Source organism: Rhinoraja longicauda, chromosome 21 (assembly GCF_053455715.1).
Source record: "Rhinoraja longicauda isolate Sanriku21f chromosome 21, sRhiLon1.1, whole genome shotgun sequence".
NCBI lineage: Eukaryota > Metazoa > Chordata > Chondrichthyes > Rajiformes > Arhynchobatidae > Rhinoraja > Rhinoraja longicauda.
In genome coordinates this window covers 14,478,245-14,505,368 of record NC_135973.1, presented here as the reverse complement: position 1 = coordinate 14,505,368, position 27,124 = coordinate 14,478,245, and the positions used below count along the sequence as shown (strand labels likewise).

At 41.9% G+C, this 27,124-nt stretch overlaps 1 protein-coding gene across 1 annotated transcript in view; it reads right to left on the bottom strand.

The window, feature by feature from the left end:
* Positions 1-27,124, bottom strand: part of lmf1 (lipase maturation factor 1) — a 457,201-nt gene that overhangs the window by 323,901 nt on the left and 106,176 nt on the right. Inside the window, exon 4 of the mRNA XM_078418495.1 lies at positions 17,162-17,310. Coding sequence (XP_078274621.1) covers positions 17,162-17,310 — 149 coding nt within the window. The remainder of the gene's footprint in view (positions 1-17,161; positions 17,311-27,124) is intronic.

Here is a 27,124-nt window from a genome sequence, read left to right as displayed (position 1 = left end):
TTCAAAGCGCACACTGTTCACCTCAGGAAAAATATTGTATCTAATTATTCATTTCTGCATGTTCTTTACTAGATGTTTATCTTAACATCTTTGCTTAATGAGCAAAATGAGATATGAAAAATATAACTAAATCTAACAGCTTGAAATATCTGTGTACTGCTTTGCTGTATTTGCTAAAACTGTTTTGTGCGCTCAGTTGTGAAATTTTCAGATTTTTTCTTACATTGTATTACCCTCTGATACATAAAATATTTTTTTCTCTCCCCACTATTTTAACCAGACTCTCTAACTACACATTGTCCAGCCACAATTCCATTCCATGTGAAAACTGCCTTGAAAATATGTTTTAAAAAAGGCAATATTCTGTTAATTCGTCAAATTCAGTACAAAATGTGATCCAACATTACCGTAGAATGCATTAAGAAGGGATCTTACAAACAGCATCTTAAATTGAAGCCCCAGACAACTACATCTAAAGATCCATTTCAACTTTTAAGAATCTTGTCTTGCCCTCTCTCAGAGAATTACCACAGTGTCATCTATCAAAATGTTTCTTCGTTTACTGAAGCCAAAGGTTTGTCCCGATTCCAACTGCAAATGATAACATTTATATGATCATTGGGTTGGCTTGGGTGAAAACTGAGAATGGGATATCTGCCAAAAATTACATATATAGGAAAAAAATTGCAGATGCTGGTTTAAATCGAAGGCAGACACAAAATGCTGGAGTAACTCAGCGGGTCAGGCAGCATCTCGGGAGAGAAGGAATGGGTGACTTTTTGGGTCGAGACCCTTCTTCAGATTGCAAAAAATCACATTTCAGTCTTCTCTGTCAATCCCTGGTTAGCTTTTGCAGCGACATCTCAACAACTTAACAATTGAAATAAAGACGTTTAATTTTATCATCCGATCCAAGGAAGAAATGCAAAGCCGCTTGGTGCATCATGAGTTAATCCACAACATATATAAAACAAGCATAACCATTAGATATCTTGCATTTAAACCATAATAGCCGCATACTAATGCTGCATGATAATTTATTGTTCAAATCTACTAAAACTATATTGACATTTTTGTTTGTATACAATGTCTGGCAGAACAAACCAGAATAATTTTAGGGCTTTTTATTGCCAAAAACCTATGCTGGAAGAACATCAAGTGGTGGAAACGTGAAAAAAAATCAGAACAATATGTTCTTTTCACTATACAGTTAGCAAATTAAAATCAGGAATATCAGTCATCAAAAGAAAAAGTTGGTACATTAACTACATTTTAAATAGTTAAGTTTTACAGTAATTTTAATTATCAACATGGTGCTTAAAGATTTTATTTATGTCTATATTTAGTATTAGACCGCTCAACCTCACTCTGGACATTAAAAACATTAACACGTTCACTTCAAAGAAAAGTTGCCAATTCTATTTTATGTTTACGCCAGTGGAATCTCTCAAGGAACATCAGCACAGTGAGTTCTTGAAAATCACAATACTTGGATTGAAACGTTTGGAGCTAAAGCAACTCTCAAAGCATGAACTCCAGTGCAATAGCAAGCAGAAGCATTGCATCCATCTTCCTTCCCATAAACATTAATCTAATTGTTCTGCCCAGGGTGGGCAAGAATTCACAGCATTATTTGAAGGGTAGGTTATGATACAGTGAACCCACGCAATAACGAACATCTATATAGCAGATCTCACCTAGTGGACCGAGGCTCCCACTGCACCGCCACCCCCCCCCCCCCCCCCCCCACCTCCGCCATTTACTCAATGAGCTGGTGCCTCTTGGTGGGAACTACCAGTTGCAAGAGCGGAGAGAGCAAGCAGCATGAAGGAGGCGTGGCCATCAGACCCATCCCTGGCACACCGGGTGTGGGCCCGGGGGCTCTGTGGCTCCCCGGCCTGCGAATTCTCATTTGTTTCATCACCCGCCCCAACGTCGCGTATCTTCCTTCCCGGCCTTGGGTTAAACATTATCCTCTCACTCGGTTATAGAGGACAATCGGCAATAACGGGCACCATCCCCCTGCTATGAGAGGTAAAGACATTGTGCATCTTTTTGGTGACTTTTTTTCCCAGGGAAGAATGCTCAAATATTAGAGAGCATAGCTTTAATGTAAGAGTAGCAAAGTTTACGTAGCAAGTTTTTTTTTAATGCAGTGGCGGGTGCCTGTAACGCACTGCCAGGGAATGTGGTGGTAGCAGATACGATAGCGACATTTATGAGGCATTTTGGCAGGCACATGAACAGGCAAGGAATTAAAGTCACATGCAGCCACCATGGCATCGTAGGGCAAATGACCTGTTCCTGTGCTGTACTGCTTTATGTCTATGTTTTAGATAGTTTAACCAACACTTCTTCAACCACAGACACTAAAAATAAAATCAGTCAGTCATTACAATGTTGTTTTTTGTAATGTTCAGTGGTAAGTTAGGGTGCCAGCAAAATCCAAATCATACTCTAACCGAAATACGATAAAATATTAAAGCACTTATCATAAATTCCACTCTCTTGTTCACAGGTGCTAAAGTCTTCAAAAGAAGGTTCAATTTATGCAGTGGAGGATAAGTAAAGGAGGAAATTTAACAATTGCAAAAATTAGATGCAACCAGACTAGTTCTTAAAAAAATGAAATGAACCAGTGTTTAAAATCTTGGAGCAAATGCTATGAAAATTAAATGAAGTGATCGTTATTTTGAAAAATGTAGAACTCCCTTTGTCTACAAAGGCACGATGCAAATGTTATTCACATGATCAAATGGAGTTTCCGCTAAAAATAATAATTATTATGATATTCTTGAAATTATTCAGTTCTTGGTGAAGTAAACCTATGACCAAATACTCCCACGTTAAAATTATAGACTGCTTGTTTGAAATACAATTTAAAGGGCAAATATGTGATTCTTCTACTTTCCTTGTTAAACATTGGAGATTAATAAGAATAAGATACATTTTCACTATGACTCCATTCAAGCTGTTTTGCCAATACAACATTTCACTGCATTACGGGGCACTAGCTATCTTTGCAACTTGGGCTTGGTTGCTTAATTACACGCTACTTTCAAATTAATACAATCAGCAAGAGTAAAAGCAGAAATATCTCTGATCTTCTGCTGTGAAACGCTGCATTAAAAAATGACTTGGGCTTTCAGCATGGAATATTGTGACTGATCATAAAATTAATAGCATCCTTTTCCTATTTATAACTGAAAAAAACTACTCTGAAAGACACCAAATAGTTCCTTTCCCCTTTGAGCTCACAGGTTTTGCTCACAGGTACTGACTTCAACTTGTCACAATTGTCAACATTTTTTAGAGTGTCCCAAGTGTTCACGTGGGAAGAACAAAAAAATTTCTGTAACAATGAGTTGAATAAACCAGTCAGAAAAACACTTATTTCTCTCTTGCTCTGGTCTCATTTTAACTAACTTTCTCCTTTCTTTTCAATAGACAATAGACAATAGGTGCAGGAGTAAGCCATTCGGCCCTTCGAGCCAGCACCACCATTCAATGTGCTCATATCACATACCAGCGGTCAATTATAAGATGAAGGAAAAAAAATTGTTAGGACAAAAATCGGAGACATGACATTTTCATGGGCATTTAGATTCAATTAGATTTATGAGTTAGTTTGTTAGGAAATAAAAACAATGATAAAATATGAGTAAAGGTTTTAAATTGTGATAAAGCCAATTTTACTAGATTTACCAATTTGATATTGATAAATGATTTTGTCAGTGTACTGGGAACATCCATTTGATATAAACGGTTTCAAAGTAGGAAAACAGTCAAAGGAACACAGGGCAAAAATTGTTCCCACAAAGAGAAAGAATGAAGCTGCCATGACAACATGTATGGAGAAGTCCCCTGAATGGCAAGGTTGTACGGAGAGGCCACAAGAAACTGCAGATGCTGGGACCTTGAGCAAAACACAAACAGCTGGAGGAAGTCAGTGGGTCAGGAAGCATCTGTGAAGCGAATGGACACAGCGTTTCAGATCACAATCAGTTTAAAAAATGGTCCCGACATGAAACATTGTCTAGCCATTCCTCCACACATGCTGTCTGACCTGCCGAGTTTCTCGAGCACTTTGCTCAAGGTGTACAGAGGGTTGAATAAGACAATAAAAGGAAACAATACGATATGATATGATAGGACAGTATTTATCCCTGGAGGGAAATTGGTCTGCCAACGGTCATAAAATACAACAAGATACATGAAACATGAAATTAAAGTGACGTGTGGAAAGTCCAGGATTGGGGATGTGCAAAGATTGGGGAGGGGGGAAGGGGAGTCAGTCTACCCCACGATAGATGGGGGTTCCTGATGCTCTGACCAGGGAAAAATTATCTCCTGTGGCATCCTGTAGTGTTGACATGTGTCAACACTAAGAGCTTAATACAATGGATTAGTGAGATTACTGTCATGGATTACTGTCCATGAGAACAGTAGTTGTGAAATGTAACGGGAAATTAGGAGAGAAAAGGGGGGCCATGAAAAAATGAGAGAAAATCCAAAGTTGTTTTAAAAGTTTGTGATGAGCATGCAGATAATTAAAGAAAGTGTAAGGCCTACTAGATAACCTGTGTGGAGGGATGTGTACCTAGTGAAGATTTTGCAGTTATCTTCACAAAAGGGAAAGGCAATGTTGAAGTTCCCATTAAGGAGAGACAGGCAGATACTAGGTGGGATAAACATGCTGATTTGGCATTTTGGAAGTGCAAAGTTTACAGATGTGACTGAAACATAATCCATAGTTTTTAAAAGGAGCAAGAGTGGATGCTCTGATCATCACACTTCAATCCTCTGAAAAAAAACAACCAGGTGTTTAAATCCAAACTGAAGAAAGAACACTTTACAAGAACATAGCAGATCAACCAGCAGTCATGGGAAGAGACAGGTAATGTTTCTTTGTCGAGGATCCTTCATCAGAACTAAAAACATGATAAAATACAAATCATTGACTTAGTCATTTATTCACAAAATGCTGGAGTAACTCAGCAGGTCAGGCAGCATCTCGAGAGAGAAGGAATGGGTGACATTTCGGGTCGAGACCCTTCTTCAGACTATTGATTTAGTCATACTGTGTATAAATAGGCCCTTGTTAGGCCCACCACGTTCACACCACCCACGGCACCTATCTATACTAATCCCATTAGGCCCACAGCCTTGGCAAGTGCTGCAGAGAGGTGGAGGTGCAGAGGGGACACAGGGATTGTATGTCAAAGGCCGCAGTCCAAAATTTTCAAAGTTACACTTACCTGGAAGACGTATTTAGAGAAGGAGAAGAAAGAAAAAGTTCAAATTCAAAGGGATGTCACATTGATGGAAAAAAGGTAGTTAACGTAAATAGTTAAATTCCACATAGTTACAAGGAATATATTCAGATGGAAGACAAGATACTGTTTTTCGAGCTTACATGGGGCATCATTGAAACCAATAAAGGAAGCCAAAGAGAGGTAAACGTGGATAATTACAGTGACAGGCAACTGGAAGTTCAGACTGAACACAAGTGTCCTGCAGTCACCCAATCTGCATTTGGTTTCTCAAATGCAGAGCAGACCACCTCATAAGCACCGAATACCACACACTGGAAGAAGTGGGAGATCTACAAATAAAAACTAAGGCAACACATTGAGGCAGTGGAACTAGATATCACTAGCATTCTTTCCACCTGATTTCCAAGTGTGAAATCAAGTAGAACTTGATACTTTCAACTGTCAAATACTTTCAACAATAACAGAGAATGACAGCTCAAGAGTGTAAATCCTGATAACAACTTAGGGAAGCACAGGGGCACAGCTGTTAGAGCTGCTGTCTCACGGTGTCAGAGATCCAGCTTGGATCCTGGCTTCAGGTGCTGTGTAGAGTTTACATTTTCTCCCAGTGACCATGTTGGTTTCCTCTGGGTTCTCCTGATACCTCCCGCATCCCAAAAACAGGTGGGTTTGTAGGTGAACTGGCCTCTGTAAATTGCCCCTATGTGTAGCGAGCAGATGCAAAAGGGAGATAACATATAACTAGCGTGAACGGGTGATCGATGGTCAGCATGGACTCAGTCGGCCAAAGGTTTTAGCTAAACTATACTAAACTAAACAAGTTTCACTTGATGGAGAGAAACCAGACCTGGTGGCTTTAGTTAAGGAAGTTGCCCATTTATTACAGAGATGAAGAAAACTTCCTTTACTTGTAAGGGGCTGTGAATTTTGGAATTTGGGTGACTAATCATTGAGAATATCAAAGAATGAAATTGATAGCTCTTGAACTGAGGTGATTAGTGTTTTGTGAATAGGATAGAGAAGTAGATTGGATGCAGATCAGCCATAATCTTGAACTTCAGACTCAAATAGTTGCGTGTCTAACTCCTGCTCTTATCACTATCATTTGAGATTCAGACCTAGATATGCACATTAAGCTTTTGATCAAAAAAACTCAATACTGTCAGCTCTCTCAAACTATGACAATTTCAAACACTGTTTCAATGGCCAGATATGTAGTAGACAATAGACAATAGACAATAGGTGCAGGAGGAGGCCATTCGGCCCTTCGAGCCTGCACCGCCATTCAATGTGATCATGGCTGATCATTCTCAATCGGTAACCCCGTTCCTGCCTTCTCCCCATACCCCCTGACTCCGCTATCCTTAAGAGCTCTATCTAGCTCTCTCTTGAATGCATTCAGAGAATTGGCCTCCACTGCCTTCTGAGGCAGAGAATTCCACAGATTCACAACTCTCTGATTGAAAAAGTTTTTCCTCATCTCAGTTCTAAATTGCCTACCCCTTATTCTTAAACTGTGGCCCCTTGTTCTGGACTCCCCCAACATTGGGAACATGTTTCCTGCCTCTAACGTGTCCAACCTCTTAATAATCTTATACGTTTCGATAAGATCTCCTCTCATCCTTCTAAATTCCAGTGTATACAAGCCTAGTCGCTCCAGTCTTTCAACATATGATAGTCCCGCCATTCCGGGAATTAACCTAGTAAACCTACGCTGCACACCCTCAATAGCAAGAATATCCTTCCTCAAATTTGGAGACCAAATCACTGCTTTTGGCAGCTGAACAATGGTAAGTGTGATAAAAGTAACATTCTTTACCAATTATTTTGATGGTTGATCTGCATGAAGCAGCTTGATGTCACATGATGCCAGGAAGTATCTTCTAACAGGAAAGTCCATCCTATTTGACCAGCTGTTCAGTCTGGTGGATGCTCACCTTTTCACCAAGACACTAAAAATATGCACTCAACTGTTTTTTGTAGATTATAACGCAGAAGGGATGCTTAAAAATATGCACCCAACTGCAACCTGTTTATTGTAGATTATAACGCAGAAGGAGTAGATATATGGACGTCAATTTTCAGCACAGGACAATTACAAAGTGATTGCCTCAGAATCAATTCAGAAAGGTGGTTCTGAGAAATCCTCATAAGTCACGTACATCTTCCATAGCAATTGATACATTACTCCATTCAGCTTTAGGGAAAGGCTCTTTTTCACATAACAAAGTAAAAAGAAAATAGAGAGAGGAAAAAAAAGGTAGATTTTTTCTTTGTCACTTAAGAACTTACACATTTAGTGAGTTGGAGAGGTTGAAATTTTAGTGTAAAATTGGAAAGTGTCAAACTTTATTCCGAAGTGAGAGCTTGCAAAACCTGTTATGCAAAACATACTCAGCTACTAAGCCTGATATGATTAAAAAAATAACAGCATAAATATCATCTTTAGTTATTTCACCACTTCACGTGATAATTAACATGCAAATGTGGATAAATTGGCTAGCATTTGTCAACTCTGTGTTGCCCAGTTCAAAACGTGAAAGGGCACATTTCCATGTAAAAAGATGCATAAACAACCAAATATCACAATGGACCATTTGTACAAAGAGATGTGCTATACATAATTGCTACCCAGCATATTTTCAGTAATTACCAAGTGGACCCGTTGGGCCGAAACCTCTCCTGCATTGGTGCAACACCCTCCCCTCCCCTCCCCTCCCCTCCCCTCCTCCCCCTCTTCCCCTCCCCTCCCTTCCCCTCCCCCCGCCCCCACTCCAACCCCCTCAACCTCCCTCCCTCCCTCCCCCCCCCCTTTCCTCCACCCCCCCCCCTCCCTCCCGAGGAGATAGATTTAAACTTTAAAATGTGAATAACTTTTAAAATATAACACCGATTTCAATTAAACTTCCCCCATTAGCACCAAAGGGATGACGGTGAGCAAGGTGGGCCTAAAATTGTCGCACTATCATGCACCATTTTGGCTGTGGTTCAGGAACAAACAAACAAACAAACAAATGAGAGTTTTAGTATATAGATACCATACTCTGCATAAATCATATCAACATTGAAAAGTATACAACTGCACCTTGAAGAAGTTGAAACGACTGACAAAATTACGTTTTCATGTCTTATTCTCTTTGGAAGGCAGCCAAAACAAAATGTTTAACTGGGAAATGTCCAATCTGGCTACAGTAGCTATTATTATTGTTTTACACACTGGCATAGATAATGACTTTCAGATAAGGACGGTTTTAAGAACTGACGTCTTTGGCAAACTCATATAAACTGGATTCTACAGCAGCTTTAAATCTAATCAAAGTTGCACCCACCCAAAGACTTCAGTAAATTCAATGCTGTGTTATTATTTGACGCAATGATCTAGGCTTTTCTGCACCAACCACGAATATTCAATGGAAGGATGAAGGAGACAGGGACTTAGAAAGTACCTTGCCACACCGCAAAAGGTAATTGGACTAATGGTTGAAGAGACACAATTGCATGGCTGCAGAGGGACAGCCAGACAGTGGACCACTTTGATAATTGTTTCAAAGAACTGGCACAGGTGCAATGGACCAAGTAGCCAACTGGTGTGCTGCTGATTAGATCAAACTACAATGAATATTAATCATTATAGTTTTGTAATTATACATATTTAGCGAAATATGTGTTTTCTAGTTAATCACACAGATGTAGAGAATTGCAGATCGTTTAAGCTCTGCAATATTTCACATTTTTGCTGCATCAGAACCTCAACCTCCTCAACTCCCATCTTCCAAGTCACTTTCCATCCAATCTCCACAATGGAAGGAGATTGTGGAAGGACAGTCGGCAATGCACAGTGCCTTGGACCTTATACATGGCAGAATATTAGAGCCTCCTTCTAAATCTCACTTTTAGTGGTTTAGCTGGATTGCAGTACAGTACTGCACACTAGTATTGGTGGATTAGGTCTGACAAGTTATTGAGAGTAAAGCTGAGTAATTAACTTAATGGCACTTCATTTTTCCCTTGTAGTAAAGTATCCGAGAGTGGGAGTTTAGTAAGCTAAAATTGTATGCAAGCAATAAAGAATCTGAGGGGGGGAATTCAGCAGAATTTGGCAGTGTTGTGGGGGGAAAGGAATTGTCAACAGGAAACCCTGCATCATCAAAACTAAAACCAACAAAATTCTCTGTAAGTAATTATATTTTCCATGCAACTTCTTCCATTTTAATCACCAAATTAATGACTTGAACAATGAAAATCAATCGATGTGTTGCTGATGATGAGATGAATATTTTTTACTCAATTGAAGGTTCAGACTCATTAATAGCTATTTGAGGTTTGTGACAAAAATAGATAGATGATCTGAAAGCATTTCATTTCAATGGTTTGCAAAATGCCACTAAAGATTCAATGAACAGTGAAAGCCCCGGATACCACACAATGGGCAGATCAGAAAAGCAAGGACTGATTTACACTTTAAAACTGTTCTACTTTATGGACAAGACCTATTTAAAATTTAGTGGAGATAGGGTTAAGGTGAGGGAGAAAAGATTTAATAGGAATCTGAAGGGTAGCCTTTTCACACAAAGGATGGTGAGGGTATGGACAAGCTGCCTGAGGAGGTGGTTGAGGCAGGGACTATCCCAACATTTAAGAAACAGTGAGACAGGTACATGGATAGTGTAGGAAGATGCTGGTTTACACTGTAGATAGACACAAAATGCTGGAGTAACTCAGCGGGATAGGCAGCATCTCTGGATAGAAGGAATGGGTGATGTTTCAGGGTCGAGACCCTTCATCAGACAGCTTTTGAGGTATGTGGAAATTAATTCAGTGGGACAGGAGCAAGCAGAAATAATGGGTCTGCCAGGGCAGTTCTGTTTATGGATTTTGGGGAGAAGATAAAACCGGGTCGTGCAGGGCTGGGGAACAAGAAGGTTGGAGGCTTTGGAGTGCAGACAGCCAGAAGCGATAAAATCAGAAATAGTCTGCGAGATTATAGCCTAGTGCTCATCTGTGGGATCATGGTCCAAGGATAAGTAGGAGGAGGTGTCTGAGAGTTGGAACCTGGCTTCAGTGATGTAGATGCCAGCACGCCAGACTACCACGGCACCTCCCTTGTCGGCGGGTTTGATTATAATGTCACGGTTGCTGCAGAAAGACTAGAGGGCTGTACGTTCAGAAGGGGAGAAGTTAGAGTAGGTAAGGGGAGTGGAAAAGTTGAGACGGTTGATGTCACGCCGGCAGTTAGAAATGAAAAGGTCTAAAGAGGGTAGAAGGCCGTTCAGGGGAACCCAAAAGGATGGGGAATGGTGGAGACGGGAGAAGCAGTCATCAGTGGGTGGTGAGGACTCCTTCCCATAGAAAAAGACACGAAGGCGGAGGCAATGGAAGAAAAGCTCCACGTCGTGGCAGACCCAGATCTCGTTGAGTTGGGCGTGGAGGGGAACAAAGGTGCGGCCTCTGTTGAGGACAGACCATTCCATATCAGAATGAGGGAGGTCAGGGGGGATGGTGATGACAAGGGTGGGGGTTGGGGTGAGAGGAGGGCAAGTGAGTAGACAGAGGCCGAGGCGATGTCTGGTGGGGGAATGCTGAGGTTTCAGAGAGGAGGGGGGGCATGAGAACCAGTGCACGGGTGGGGAGAAGCTGAAGAAGGCCAGTCTAAAGAAGGGTCTTGACCCAAAGGTTCACCCATTCCTTCTATCCAGAGATGTTGCCTGTCCCCCTGAGTTACTCCAGCATTTTGTGTCTATCTTAGGTACATGGATAGGACAGTTTTGGAGGGATATGGGCCAATCGCAAGCGGGTGGGACTCGTGAAGCTGGGACATGTGGGCCGGTGTGGGCAAGTTTCCACGCTGTATGACTCTATGACTAGAGCCTGGAGCATGGACTGTGTGTTTTTCCAAAGTAAATGGAAGGTGATAAATGTCAGGTCTCTGAACAATATAATGTAAATTCTATAATTTGCATTCAAAGTCAACTCCGGTGTCATAAAGTGAATATAGATTATAATTATGATTATGCAAAAATTCCACACTAGTTACTTTGTACTATTTACAGGTCATCGGGTGCAATTTAACAATTACCGAAAAGGTGCTGCTAAGAAGTACATTTGCATTACACCCACAGCAATACCTACCTCAAAAACCCATGGTGTGGCTTGGCCACAAACTGCTGATGCAAGAACCATGGCTAACAAAAGTATGAAGACATCATCCATTCACTTATATATTTTACCTCAGGGAGAAGAGATCCTGGAACCGTTCCATTAAATTGGAACTTCAATAGACAATAGACAATAGGTGCAGGAGTAGGCCATTCGGCCCTTCGAGCCAGCACCGCCATTCAATGTGATCATGGCTGATCATTCTCAATCAGTACCCCGTTCCTGCTTTCTCCCCATACCCCCTGACTCCGCTATCCTTAAGAGCTCTATCTAGCTCTCTCTTGAATGTATTCAGAGAATTGGCCTCCACTGCCCTCTGAGGCAGAGAATTCCACAGATTCACAACTCTCTGACTAAAAAAGTTTTTTCTCATCTCTGTTCTAAATGGCCTACCCCTTATTCTTAAACTGTGGCCCCTGGTTCTGGACTCCCCCAACATTGGGAACGTTTCCTGCCTCTAACATGTCCAACCCCTTAATAATCTTATACGTTTCGATAAGATCCCCTCTCATCCTTCTAAATTCCAGTGTATACAAACCCAGTCGCTCCAGTCTTTCAACATATGACAGTCCCGCCATTCCGGGAATTAACCTAGTAAACCTACGCTGCACACCCTCAATAGCAAGAATATCCTTCCTCAAATTTGGAGACCAAAACTGCACACAGTACTCCAGGTGCGGTCTCACTAGGGTCCTGTACAACTGCAGAAGGACCTCTTTGCTCCTATACTCAACTCCTCTTGTTATGAATGCCAACATTTGATTGGCTTTCTTCACTGCCTGCTGTACCTGCATGCTTCCTTTCAATGACTGATGCACTAAGACACCCAGACCACGTTGTACGTCCCCTTTTCCTAACTTGACACCATTCAAATAATAATCTGCCTTCCTATTCTTACCACCAAAGTGGATAACCTCACACTTATCCACATTAAACTGCATCTGCCATGCATCCGCCCACTCACACAACCTGTCCAAGTCACCCTGCAGCCTCATAGCATCTTCCTCACAGTTCACACTGCCACCTAGCTTTGTATCATTGGCAAATTTGCTAATGGTACTTTTAATCCCTTCATCCGTCATTGATGTATATTGTAAATAGCTGCGGTCCCAACACCGAGCCTTGCGGTACCCCACTAGTCACTGCCTGCCATTCTGAAAGGGACCCATTTATCCCCACTCTTTGCTTTCTGTCTGTCAACCAACTTTCTATCCATGTCAGTACCCTACCTCCAATACCATGTGCTCTAATTTTGCCCACCAATCTCCTATGTGGGACCTTGTCGAAGGCTTTCTGAAAGTCGAGGTACACCACATCCACCGGCTCTCCCCTGTCAATTTTCCTAGTTACATCCTTAAAAAATTCTAGTAGATTAGTCAAGCACGATTTCCCCTTCGTAAATGCTGACTCGGAACGATCCTGTTACTGCGATCCAAATGCTCCGCAGTTTCGTCTTTTATAATTGACTCCAGCATCTTCCCCACCACTGATGTCAGACTAACTGGTCTATAATTTCCCGTTTTCTCTCTCCCTCCTTTCTTGAAAAGTGGGATAACATTAGCTACCCTCCAATCCACAGGAACTGCCCCGGAATCTATAGAACATTGGAAAATCATTACTAATGCGTCCACAATTTCTAGAGCCACCTCCTTAAGCACCCTGGGATGCAGACCATCAGGCCCTTGGGATTTATCAGCCTTGAGTCCCATTATTCTACCTAAAACTTTTTCCTGCCTAATGTGGATTTCCTCCAGTTCCTCTGTCACCCTAGGATCTCTGGCCACTAGAACATCTGGGAGATTGTTTGTATCCTCCTCGGTGAAGACAGATCCAAAGTACCGGTTCAACTCTTCTGCCATTTCCTTGTTCCCCATAATAAATTCCCCTGCTTCTGTCTTCAAGGGACCCACATTTGCCTTGCCTATTTTTTTCCTCTTCACATACCTAAAAAAGCTTTTACTATCCTCCTTTATATTATTGGCTAGTTTACCCTCGTACCTCATCTTTTCTCCCCGTATTGCCTTTTTAGTTATCTTCTGTTGGTCTTTAAAAGAGTCCCAATCCTCTGGCTTCCCACTCTTCTTTGCTTTGTTGTACTTCTTCCCTTTTATTTTTATGTTGTCCTTGACTTCCCTTGTCAGCCACGGGTGCCTCTTACTCCCCTTAGAATCTTTCCTCCTCTTTGGGATAAATTGATCCTGCAACTTCTGCATTATTCCCAGGAATACCTGCCATTGCTGTTCCACAGTCTTCCCTGCTAGGGCCTCCTTCCAGTCAATTTTGGCCAACTCCTGCCTCATGCCTCTGTAATCCCCTTTGCTATACTGTAATACTGACACCTCCGATTTTCCCTTCTCCCTCTCCATTTGTAGAGTAAAACTTATCATATTGTGGTCACTGCCTCCTAATGGCTCATTTACCTCGAGTTCCCTTATCAGGTCAGGTTCATTACATAACACTAAATCCAGAATTGCCTTCTCCCTGGTAGGCTCCAGTACAAGCTGTTCTAAGAATCCATCTCGAAGGCACTCCACAAACTCTCTTTCCTGGGGTCCATTACCAACCTGATTTTCCCAGTCTACCTGCATGTTGAAAATAGGTAGATTTATTGTTAGAGATATTTCTGGCTAAGGTTTGCATGTCTACATTAAGCTACATTAAAATATCATGGAACAACTTTCTGGTGTACCATTCTTCCAAGTTAATGAATAGTTTTCTTCAACTTCAGTCCTCATCAGAATTAGTCGAATTAAAATTAGACGCATTCACGATATAATGGAGAGTAAAATTATTTACATGTAACAATGAAGTTGTGGGAAAGCAGTGAACGATGTCATTAATACATATATTTAAAAAAAGTAAAGTAAATTATTTCATAAAAGTTTTTAAATTATCTGCATAACAGATCATATAATCAGCATCTTTAAACAGGTAATCAGATAACTTATTGTATTGAAGCTGAATATGAAGAACTCTGAAGTGAAAATTATTGCAGAACAAAAATTACAGAATCAGATGCTGTATATCTGAAAGTGCTGAACACTTTGCGGTTCACACAGCATATGTGGAAGGAAAAACAGTTAATGTTTCAGATCTGGGACCCTTCGTCCGAATTTCAGAGTTCTTAAAGATCAAGCTACCAAAAATCAATATTTATTACACATTTATTATGTTTAATGCTGAAAGCATCAAAACATAATGCAGAAATATTCCTATGATTCTCATGTTGAAGTTCTTGTTTTCAATAGAGTTCACTGTTCCCTATCCTAACAATAATCTACAGCATACACAACATTTTCGTCATAAATCAAGTTAACTGTAAAAACATGCTAACAGGTCAGCTTTAACTTATACTAGACCAAGTGAACCTGTTGGGCCCAAACCTCTCCTGCATTGGTGCAGCACCCTCTCCTCCCCCCTCTCTCCTCCCCCCTCTCCCCTCTCCCCTCCCCCCCCCCCCCGCTCCTTCCTCCCCCTCCCCCCTCCCCCCTCCCCTCCCCACTCACTCCCTCCTCCCCCTCCCTACAACCCCCTCCCTCCCTAGGAGATAGATTTAAACTTTAAAATGTGAATAACTTTAAAAATATAACACCGATTTCAATGAAACCTCTTCCATTAGCACCAAAGGGACGATGGTGAGTAAGGTGGGCCTAAAATAGTCGCACTATCGTGTACCGTTTTGGCTGTAGTTCAGTCACAAACAAACAAACAAACAAACGAGAGTTTCAGTATATAGATGATTTGTAGGGACATACGGATTGGCCAGGGGGTCTCGAACCATTTTCTTAAAGTAGAATCTTGTGCTGTCAATCCTCTCTCCTGCCATAATTGGTTTCACATTGTCACTGGAGTGATAACAACTTCCAACTAGTATGTCAACATTTTGCCATTTACTAAATGCCACTGACATAACTTTGATCTCAAACAGTCAATTTATTCCCAAGTACATGAGAAATTGAACACCCATCTACTATTACACTATCATGATCAAACACAGAAACAAGGCGTCTGTCTGCTTTAACGACCAGAGATTGATTTGCATTTATGTTGTCCTTGATAGCTTTAACGGTTTAGGTGGGTCTCTTTTCCAGTTAATAGCACAAGGACAAAAACAACAACTCCCATGTAAATGACTTCCCAAAAACATTGTTGAAAGCTTTTATCATTCAGCATTAATGGACCAATCATTCCACCTCGTGCGTGATGTTAATTTATGGTTGATAATAGTTTTAAAATAGCACATTTTATTGAATCAAATGTCTAATGGCAGGTCTGGTGTGACATCTCAATTTGAAAAGAAAAACAAAGTTACTCCAAACGGTTTGCATGTAATCATTTAACTCCAAACCTTTCAGCATGAGGGCCACATTATATATTTGGCACATTTTTGCGGGCCGTAGGAAAAAATAAAGTGTGTTTTATAAATTTAATGAACTTAAAATAGTTTAGACAAGGTTACATTAGATTAGATTAAGAAAGGTTAAACTAGGTTAGGTTAGATTACATTACATTATGTAATGACATACATACGTTAGATTACATTTACATTAGGTTTATATGGCAACAAATAAATAATATTCAATTTTTAAAAAGAGCTTGAAATATTGGAATATATATATATCCTAGGTATACAATTATTTGTAAAACATAAAAAATACCGTGACCACCACGGGGGGAGAGAGAGGGGTAGAGAGGGGGGGGAGAGAGTTGGGGGGGGGGGAGAGAGTTGGGGGGGGAGAGAGAGGGGGGTAGAGAGAGAGGGGGGTAGAGAGAGTCGGGGTAGAGGGAGCAGCGGGTGAGAGTGGGAGCGCGGGGAGGGGGAGGGTGTTAGAGGGTCCGGTGAAGGAGCGCCGCCACTTGCGGGGGCTGCTCCCTCCCTCTCTCTCTCCTCTCCCTCTCTCCCAGAGCCAACGAGATCTGCGCCGCTCCTCCACTCTCTTCCCCGGCCCCGTCTCCCTCTAATGCAGCGAAATAAGAACAAACACAAGTGTAGTGGTTGTTCAGAAGCCCCGCATCCCCGGGGTGAGCGGCGGTGGCGAGGAGGGAAGTTGCACTTGTGCTTTTTTCTTATTTCGCTGCGTTAGAAGAGAGTGGAGCAGCGGCGCATATATCGCTGGCGCTGGGAGAGAGGGAGAGGGGAGAGAGGGAGGGAGCAGCCCTCGCAAGCTCCTTCACCGGACCCTCTGACATCCTCCCCCTCCCCCTCGCTCTCACCCGCTGCTCCCTCTACCCTGACTCTTTCCCCCCCCCCCCTCTCTCTCTCTCCCCCCGGGGTGAGCGGCGGCGGCAAGGAGGGAAGTTTCCTTGGGTTTGTTGTTTGCGAGGGGGCGCTGTAATCTCTCGCCTTGTCCCGGCTCTGAGTCGGTGGCGATCCGCTCTCCGGTGAACTTTGCCTGCAGCTTCTGCCTCCAGAACCCGCCGCCTAAGAGCTTGCTGCGGGCCGGATAAAATCTCATGGCGGGCCGGATGTGGCCCGCGGGCCATAGTTTGGAGATCCCTGATTTAAAGCTTACTCCATATGCTATTTGGCAAAAGTGTTCTATCTTCGTATTTCTGCTCCAAACCGTCTCTTTTCATTCCACTTCAGCTAATGTTAACAGAATTATCTACTAGATATTTCTCATATGTCAATCCAGCTTCCCCATTACATGATATAATTTGCCTCAACCACTCCACACTGCAGAAAACCAAGTATCCAATATTTTATTGAAGGGAATAAAATTCCTCACCGCTCCCAGCATAATGCGGAATATGAGCCAACGGAAAGACCAGATGACGATTTTGGATGGCGGTGTTTGACGTGGAATGGAACGGAGCGTCAGCGTGGGGCACAGGAAAATCCCAAGGAACCCAGTTTCCAGCAACTGAGACTCCCAACCTGCAAAGAGGTGGAAAATGAAGAGTTTAAAAAACATAGTTCAATGCATGAAGTTATTAAGTTCGATTTTGATTGATACTGTAAAACACTTCCTGGTCATAGAGCTCTTTGAGTTATGAAGCTATCCAACATGGAAACAGACCCTTCGGTCCACCAAGTCCATGCTGATTGGTAACATTCTCCCATTTGCCTGCATTCTGCTCATGTTGCCTCTATCCATACATCTGTCCAAATGTCTTTTGAATGGCTAATTCTATCTGCTTCTAGAGCTTCTTCTCGCAAATTATTCCAGATACAGACTGGAGTTTGAGTGAAAACAGCTGCCTTTGAGGACACTTTTAAATTTCTCTCCTCTCACCTTAAGCACGTGTCTTGTAATGTTGCAAGATTCAGTCAAATTCTTGAGACACAATCTTCCACACATAAAACCGTGCTGATTATCCTTAATTAACCCTTGTCTTTCCAGATGCATGTACATTTTACCCCTCATGATCTTGTCCAGTAACTTTCCTACCTCATATATTAGGCTTACTGGTCTATCATTGCCAGGTTTTTACTTTGCAGCCTTCTTAAATAGAACACAACATTGGCCACCCTCTATCTTCCGACACCTCACCCATGCCTAAGGATGACTCTCCATTGAGTGTCCCAAGTTTCCTCATCATTTCTTTCTCTGTGGTAAAAAGCAGTCCTTATCAAAGACCTTGCTAAAGTCCAAATAGGCAATGTCCACTGCCCAGCTCTCACGATTTCCCACACACAAAGCCATGCTGACTATCCCTAATCAGTCTAACAAGTGAAAACATTGGTAGATCCTATCTGTAGTTCCCTGACATGTCCTTGCTGCCCATCTTAAATAATGGTACAACATTAGACACCTTTCACTCTTCTCCTATTCTCTCCAAGCTCCACATCAATTCTGAGGTCAGGAAATTAATCAACTGATTAACATATCACAAATGATTCTTAAACTCCACTGGCTCAATCTGAAACTATATGGACTATATTGGAGTTTTGTCAATAGTCGTTGAGACATATTAAGATTAAATAAGGCAGCACCACCTACCACAGAGGAGGGAAAATAATTAGTTACGCAGGTTAACGTGTCCATATATATTGACACTGTTGATCTCACACTACCCTTCCAAATTCAAGATGTTTTTTTTCCAAATTTAACATGACATGTTTCCCATTTACTGACAAAATTGAAGGTTAGACTGAATTCACTGCAGCAGAAGCCTTTATATTCCAACACTAATACCTTACAAAATTCTCCCATGACATTGGGAAAGCAGTGTGAAAATGGCACTGCCAGTGGCAGCTGGATAGGGATTGTGCATGCTGGGTTGATGCTTTCTTGGGGCTGTCATTAAGAAGTGCCAAGAGTAAGCTTGCCTCTTCCAACTACACGGGAAGACGGGAAAAAAAGAGTTGAGTTGATGCAGCTCCACGTCTGCAAACGGCAGCTGATGACAAAACAAAGTCTTGGACGAGTTCAAGTGCAATCCACTCAACCAATCAAGGACACAATGATCAGCACCTCAGCTCCGAGCCGACTTCTGAAAGAAAGTTTGCTCATTCATATGCTTTCACCATTCTAGGTTGCTTGATATTCCACATGAGTTTGTGGAACAAAATCTTGGAAACAGAGAACACTCTAGCAAGTTACTTACAAACTGCAACCTTCCTTTCCTTGACAAGTGACTAGTTTTGAAAGACCTATGGGAGCACCTAAAGCAAAGAACTAAATTCATAACTAAAGATATGGAATGTTGTAAGTAGGGAACGTGTGGGGTTGGGATATTTTACAATTTTGAGACAAATAAATTTCAGAATGACAGCTGAGGTTTTTTGAGCCCTGATTTCACTGCAGGATACTGCCCTTCAAGAGAAAATGAATCCAAAATACCTCCTGCATGTTATTTTTCTCAAATCTACATCAAATGTCAATGTTGTTTAAAATGATTTAATGGGAACTAGTGTTGAAATCATTAAACACTATTACGGTTGTATGCTTGTTCTTCCGATAGAAGAAACAAATGCTTGAATTGCAAGCTTGGAATGTAATGCTGAAATAATTATTAGTGGAACATATAGCTGGGAAGCATTTATAACACCACATTTGATCCATAATACTTTTAGCAAAACAAGTAGACAAATGTTGGAAAAGTTCCAGTGATATTTCCTGATGCTCTAGAAGGGGCAATAACCTATGTAAAATAAATGTAACAGTCATGCAACAAATCGGACGATGAGTTAAACTGGGCAGGATGTGCATTATGAACAGGCAATCCCACAACTCCTTTTCCTCTATGCTCTGCCAGGCCACTCCGTGCCATAGTGTGTAATATGGATGAATCCATCAGAGATTCCTCACTTCCTTCCATCCAGTCTATAGTTTGGTCCATTGCATCAGGGAGGCTGGAAGTATTGTCAAGGATACCTGCTACCCTGCCATTATTCACAAAATGCTGGAGTAACTCAGCAGGTCAGGCAGCATCTCAGGAGAGAAGGAATGGGTGACGTTTCGGGTCGAGACCCTTCTTCAGACTGATGTCAGGCGGGGCGGGACAAAGGAAGGATATAGGTGGAGACAGGAAGATAGAGGGAGAACTGGGAAGGGGAGGGGAAGAGAGGGACAGGGGTGCTATCCAAAGTTGGAGAAGTCAATGTTCATACCGCTGGGCTGCAAGCTGCCCAAGTGAAAGATGAGGTACTGTTCCTCCAATTTCCGGTGGGCCTCACTATGGCACTGGAGGAGGCCCATGACAGAAAGGTCAGACTGGGAGTGGGAGGGGGAGTTGAAGTGCTCAGCCACCGGGAGATCAGGTTGGTTAAGGCGGACTGAGCGAAGGTGTTGAGCGAAACGATCGCCGAGCCTGCGTTTGGTTTCACCGATGTTACCCTGCCATTCTCCTTTCTCCATTCTACCGGAGGATGAGTGAACAGTGAATGTGCTCAGCACTCTCCACAAGTGCAGGCGAGGAGATCTTAGTATGGGCAGCAATACACCGGCAGTATTGCAGATGGAATCTGACAACAATCCACCTGACGAGGAATGTGAACTTTAAGAAGAACTAGGGGATTAAATGGAGCCAACAAAGAAGTTAAATAGGCCCATAAATGGATCTGCAATTTGAAAGGACAGAATCAAAAAAAAAAAATTTACTTTCTATGGTATAAACTGAATACAGAGTTATTGATTCAAGAAGCTGCCACGAAGAACTGGTCAAATGTGTGCTGCGTGCTCTTTGGTTAAGATCAGTTTGTGAAACAGGTATAGAACCATGATGGCAGCAAGATGCTAGGGCAGAAGGCATCAACTACAGATGTGTTGGCAAAGGCCACTGTGCAATTCGCAAACAAGCCTGAAAAGTAAAAAGCTGACCAGAAGATTAGACCGACATAAGGTCTTAGACTTACAATGAAAAAACACCACTTGCAGTCAGTGTCTCACGGCTTGGAAACAGGCCCTTCAGTCTGACGAGTCCATGCTGAGCAAGATGCCCCATCTATGCGTCCCATTTAATCACGTTCTCAACCTTTCCTATCCATGTATCTGTCAAAGTGTCTCTTAAATGTTGTTATTGCACCTGCTTTAACTACTTCATCCAGCAGCTCATTCCATATACCCACCACCTGTCTGAAAAGGTTCTCCCTCAGGTTCCCTCCTCACCTTAATCCTATCCTCATTCGTTTTTGATTTCCCTACCTGGGAAAAAGATTCACCCTATCTATTCCCCTCATTATTTTATACACCTCTTAAAGATCACCCCTCAACCCCCTGCACCCCAAGGAATAAAGTCCTAGCCTGCACAACCTCTCCCTATAGCTCAGGCCCTCGAGTCCTGTCAATATCCTCGTAAAATCTTCTCTGCACCCTTTCCAGCTTAATGGCATCTTTCCTATGTTTGGGTGACCAAACTTGAATACAATACTCCAAGTTCGGCCTCACCGATATCTTGTACAACTGCAACATAACATCCCAATTTCTCTACTCAGTTCTCTGACTGATGAAGCCCAAAATGCCCAAAGCCTTCTTCACCATCCTATCTACCTGCGACGCCACTTTCAGGGAATTATGTACTTCTTAATCCCTCTGCTCCACAACACTCCCCAAGGCCCTACCACTCACGTTAAAGGTTCTGCCCTGGCTTGACTTCTCAAAATCCTTAATCTGTTTGAAAGTGCAAGACCTCCAGTTCAAAGGAGTTTCACAGCAACAATTGTACCACTGCAAAAGCTCGGGGAAAACATCAAAGTAAAAAGACAGCGTGGATTGCTGAAGTGGAGTAACATCAGTTGAGTTTGGTATAGACAATACCAATAGAGAGGATCGGACTGCACAAATTCTATGGAACCGCACAGTGTCGATAAGACTTCTGCGTGGACAAAATTGCTGAATGGCCTGAATCAAGCACAGATTGATTTGGATGCAATGAAAAGATGGCAATATAACATGGATGCAGCTCACTGCTCTGAAGGTCCAATGAAGAAAGCCACTGTAGCAACATATTTACTCATGTCTGCCTTATACAGTATAACTAAAATGCAGAGATTTAGATAGAAATGGAGCAGCTATAAATGAAAGTCAGAGTTGACTTTAGTACTTAAAGAGCACCAGCAGGGAAAGGGAAACATCCAATGTCATTAGGAGACACGGTCTCAATTCAGCGTCAAACCACAAACACAAAAATGCAGTGGCTTAAGAAGCAACCATCAAGTCAAGATTGTTGGGAAAGCATACATGATATGCATTAACGTACCAAATAAAATGCACAATTGCAACTGTTGTAATGGCTGATTAAAGTTACTTGGCTTGTTAAGTTTTATGTGAAGACTTTGGCATTTAGATGCATTCATATTTATGAATACAACGATGTTGAAGCAACTGAAGAACATTATATGAAAGCAGATGTACGTGAGCTCTCTCTGGAGAAGTGATTCACTGCATTTACTAGTTCTGGAATAGATATTTCAGAAATGTTCATTTACCGTTGGTCAAATACACATACAATGTTTTGTACTGGTTGATTTTTTTTTTACAGAAGATTCAATGTAATGCAACTGTACCTTTAAGAACGGAGTATATGGCTTCTGATGCATTGTCATACAAGACTCTGTTAGTTATAAGTTTATTAAGCAACACGCAACAAAAGCTTTTCACTGTCCCCCGGGACACACACCAACAAATTAAACTAAACTGTGTTAAATAAAGGATGTTTCGTTGATCGCCCTTTTTCAGTTTTTAACTTCAGTAAGCAGTAACAGCTTACAGAAATTGCACTATGTTCCCAGGATGAGCATTCTCCAAATTATATACCTCACACAGAATTTAAAAACATTAACCAATATTGTTAACAGCATTATTAAATACACTGAAAATATTTATTTGTTGTTGCATTCGAATTTATAAAGTCAATGTTAATTAAACATGCATGCACAGTTTACTGCACCATTTTACTCCAAGGAGCTCCAGCAGCTGCCACCACTCTTGGGTTCCCATGGCTCCCATCCCTGAGAGCAGATTTCCACTTCTTCCCTTACCCAACCTGACCACCAGCTGAGCGTCAAGCCGGCCAATTTCCACCCCTGCTATTACAGGTTTCTCAGCACCTGGAGTCCATTGGCAACATGTCAGTGAGGTCCAAGACTTGAGCCAACACAAATTAAGCCTATTGCGCCAATTTCACACCAATTTCCAAGGGAAGTCAAAGTTCATATCCGAATAGCATGGGAGTTGTGCCTTCCTGCACACACTTCTTCATGTTGTCCTTTCCCAAAATAACTTCCTTTTCCAAATTATTGGGCACCCTGCTTTCCTTCTAATGTCTGATAAAGTCAGAGTCATAGCGTCTTCAACCCATCTTGTCCATATCAACCAAGGTGGCAAACTGGATTCGATCCATTTGCCTGCATTGGTCCACAGCCCTAAAAACCCTTCCTATCCATATATCTATCCAAATGTCTTTTAAATGTCGTGATAGTACCTGCCTCAATTACCCTCCTCTGGCAGCTTGTTCCATACACCCGCCACCCATTATGTAAAGCAGTTGAAGCTCAGGTTCCTGTTAAATCTTTCCCCCCTCACCTGAAACCTACGTCCTCTAGTTCTTGATTCTGCTACTCTATGTAAAAGACTCAGTGCATTTACCTGTCTAATCCCCTCACGATCTTATCACCCCCTCATCCCCCTGTGCTCAAGGAATAAAGACCTAACATGCTCCCTGTAGCTCGGTCCCTCGAGTCCTGGCAACATCCTCGTAAATCTTCTCTGTACCCTTTCCAGCTTAACAACATCTTTCCTTTCACAAGGTGACCAAAACTGAACACAGTACTCCAAATGTGGCCTGACCAATGTATTTTACAACTATATCATAACTTCCCAACTTCTATACTCAGTAGTATAAGAAAATAACTGCAGATGCTGGTACAAATCGATTTATTCACAAAATGCTGGAGTAACTCAGCAGGTCAGGCAGCATCTCGGGAGAGAAGGAATGGGTGACGTTTCGGGTCGAGAAGGGTCTCGACCCGAAACGTCACCCATCCCTTCTCTCCCGAGATGCTGCCTGACCTGCTGAGTTACTCCAGCATTTTGTGAATAAATCGTTCTATACTCAGTACTCTGACTGATGAAGGCCAATGTGCCAAATGACTGCTTGCCCACCCTATCTACCTGTGATGCCACCTTGAAGGAACTATCTGTACTCCCTAGATACCTATGCTCAACAACACTCCCTGGAGCCCTGCAATTCACGTGGCTCTGTGACTTGGCTCTGAAATAGGAGGCATTGGACAGGTACAGGACACTGCGATCAAGTGTATCCCTGGAGGAGTTTCAGGATGCGAAGAGCATCCTTAAGAAGGAAATCAGAAGGGCAAAAAGGGGGCAAGAGATAGCTCTGGCAGATAATATTTAGGGAAATCCAAAGAGATTTTACGTACATTATGGGAAAATGGGTGACTGGAGATAATAGAGCCCCATAGAAGCACAGTGGATATCTCTGTGTAGAGCCGATGTAGATGGGCAAGGTCCTTAATGAGTATTTCTCCTCTGTGTTTATTGTGGAGAAAGATGGGAATATTTGTTGAAAAAGCACTCAATGTCAGTAACAACTTCCCCGTAATTGTGACAAAGGTAACATGTTCCGACCTGCTCTTGTAAACAGTTGTTATGGATGGCTCAGCTTAGTTTCTTGTCACTCCTTCACATTGTTTATAATTCTATCCATCATTCTACTGATGATACTGAGTAGCCCTAAAAGGTGGCTTTTGGAAAGATTTGTCTTATTTTTGTGGAAGGGACACAACTCAACAATTGTAACTGTGTTGGAACAGCTTGGCTGCAGGTATACTGGGTTCTGAAGCAAGAATAATATCCCACAGTCACCCCAAGACGTCATGATGGATCAGCCTCTGAAGACAATGATGGAAATGATTACATCCCATGAGCTGTTTGATTGTCCATAACCATTCGTGTCCATTGGTTGCACAAATCTCTAACTCCATCTACTACATGCTACCTTAGTGTCTTGCCCATACAGTCCTATGTTGCAGCTGTATCATACTGGCATCTTGTCTGTCAGTAGTACTGCTGCTACTCCTGACATACCCTTCTTCCTGAAGTAAGATTGATCCGCTGGTTTTATTATAAACGTTAAAAGTGAAAAATATTCAATCAAAATTCTCCTTTTTGGGGCAGCATGGCGATGCAGCGGTAGAGTTGCTGCCTTACGGCACCAGAGACCCGGGCTTGGTCCTGACTACAGGTGTTTGTCTGTTTGGAGTTTGTACGTTCTCCCTGTAACCTGCGTGGGTTTTCTCCAGGAAGTTCTGATTACCTCCCACACTACAAAGATGTACAGGTGTGTAGGCTAATTGACTTGGTATAAAAACGTAAATTGTCCCTAGTGTGTCCCTAGTAGGATAGTGTTAGTGTGCAAGGATTACTGGTCAGCACAGACTTCGTGGGCCAAAGAGCCTGTTTCCACACTGTATCTCCAAAACTAAACTGCACTAAACAAAACGTCACCTCTCTCACCTTATAGCTATGGCCTCTAGTTTAAAGATACAGCATGGAAACTGGCCTCCCAAGTCCACACTGACCATCGATCACTAGTACACAAGTTCTACATCCTACATACCAGGGGCAATTTACAGAAGCCAATTAACCTTCAAATCTACATGTCTTTGGAATGTGGGAGGAAACAGTCACAGGGTGAACATGCAAACTCTGCACAGTGTTGGGCATTTCCACTCTGGGATAAAGGTTCTGACTGTCCACCCTATCTATGCCTCCCATAATTTTACACACATCATTTTACAGAATTATCGTCCTGGTACAATCTCAGAGTACTAGAAACATCCTTTCAAATGTGTTTGCACCCTCTCCATTGTTTATAATAAAGCAACTAGAATTCTACTTAATCTCTAATTATAGTCAAATCAAGGTTCATGGCATTTACCATTTACCATTTACCATAATTGCTCAAGAAATAACCTCAAGTCCAGCTTGCCTACAAACAAGGCACTGGTTTATTCAATTTACATGCACGTATTGTCACTCACTGTCCTTGGATTATTTTCAAATGACATTTGATTCTGGTTTCGAGAAAGCAAACTGCAAGTATATCCTAATTAATATCTAAATTGATTTGCCAATTACGTGGCAGTTCTGGTGGTTTGCTCTTATCTTGGGATTCAGTAATGACAGCATAATTATTTTTTTTAAATTGTGTTTTTTATATGCCTAAGTCATCAACGTTTTCAGAATTTTTGAATGTTCCATCAATCAAAAGTTGAAAGGATCAGTCATGAAGAAGTTTGACTCTGTTCTCTCTTCACCTTGCAACATCACAGAATCAAAAAATTAAACACCGCAGGTAGACGTTATTCAAAACATTGTTCACGTGCCAGTTACCTTCAAAGTAACTATCCTGTTAGTATAATTCTCCCTATTCTTTTCCCAACAGCCATGCATATTTTTCCCATTCAAACATTGACCAATTTTCATTTAACGTTATTATGGATATACTTGCGTATATACTTATGGATATAGTGCGTCTCTGTTGATGAACTGGTCACATTTGATTTGGTGTTTGCTGGGTTCTTTTAATTCCCTATGTTCACTTAGTTTGCAATGCCTCTGTAATTTTTAAATAAAGAGTGCAACATGGAAATTATATCTGTGTACCTCAAGCCTGCTATTTACTGTGCTCACAGAGTGTAGCTTCTGAACATGGGAATCTTCTCTGGCTCCATTCTTAGACTATCTCTCTATATTAATACCTGATTTGTTTGACATCAAAGCAGAATGACAAACCCATTTGCTCGTGCTTCCACATTAGAAAATAGGTGCGGGAGGAGGCCATTCGGCCCTTCGAGCCAGCGCCGCCATTCATTGTGATCATGGCTGATCATCCACAATCAGCAACCCGTGCCCAACTTCTCCCCATATCTCTTGATTCCACTAGCCCCCAAAGCTCTATCTAACTCTCTCTTAAATTCATCCAGTGATTTGGCCACTGCCCTCTGTGGCAGAGAATTCCAGAAATTCACAACTCTCTGGGTGAAAAAGTTCCTTCTCACCTCGGTTTTAAATGGCCTCCCCTTCATTCTAAGACTGTGGCCCCTGGTTCTGGATTCCCCCAACATTGGGAACATTTTTCCTGCATCTAGCTTGTCCAGTCCTTTTTATAATTTTATATGTCTCTATAAGATCCCCTCTCATCCTAAACTCCAGTGAATACAAGCCTAGTCTTTTCAATCTTTCCTCATATGACAGGAATCCTTCAAGTCACCAAAAAGAATG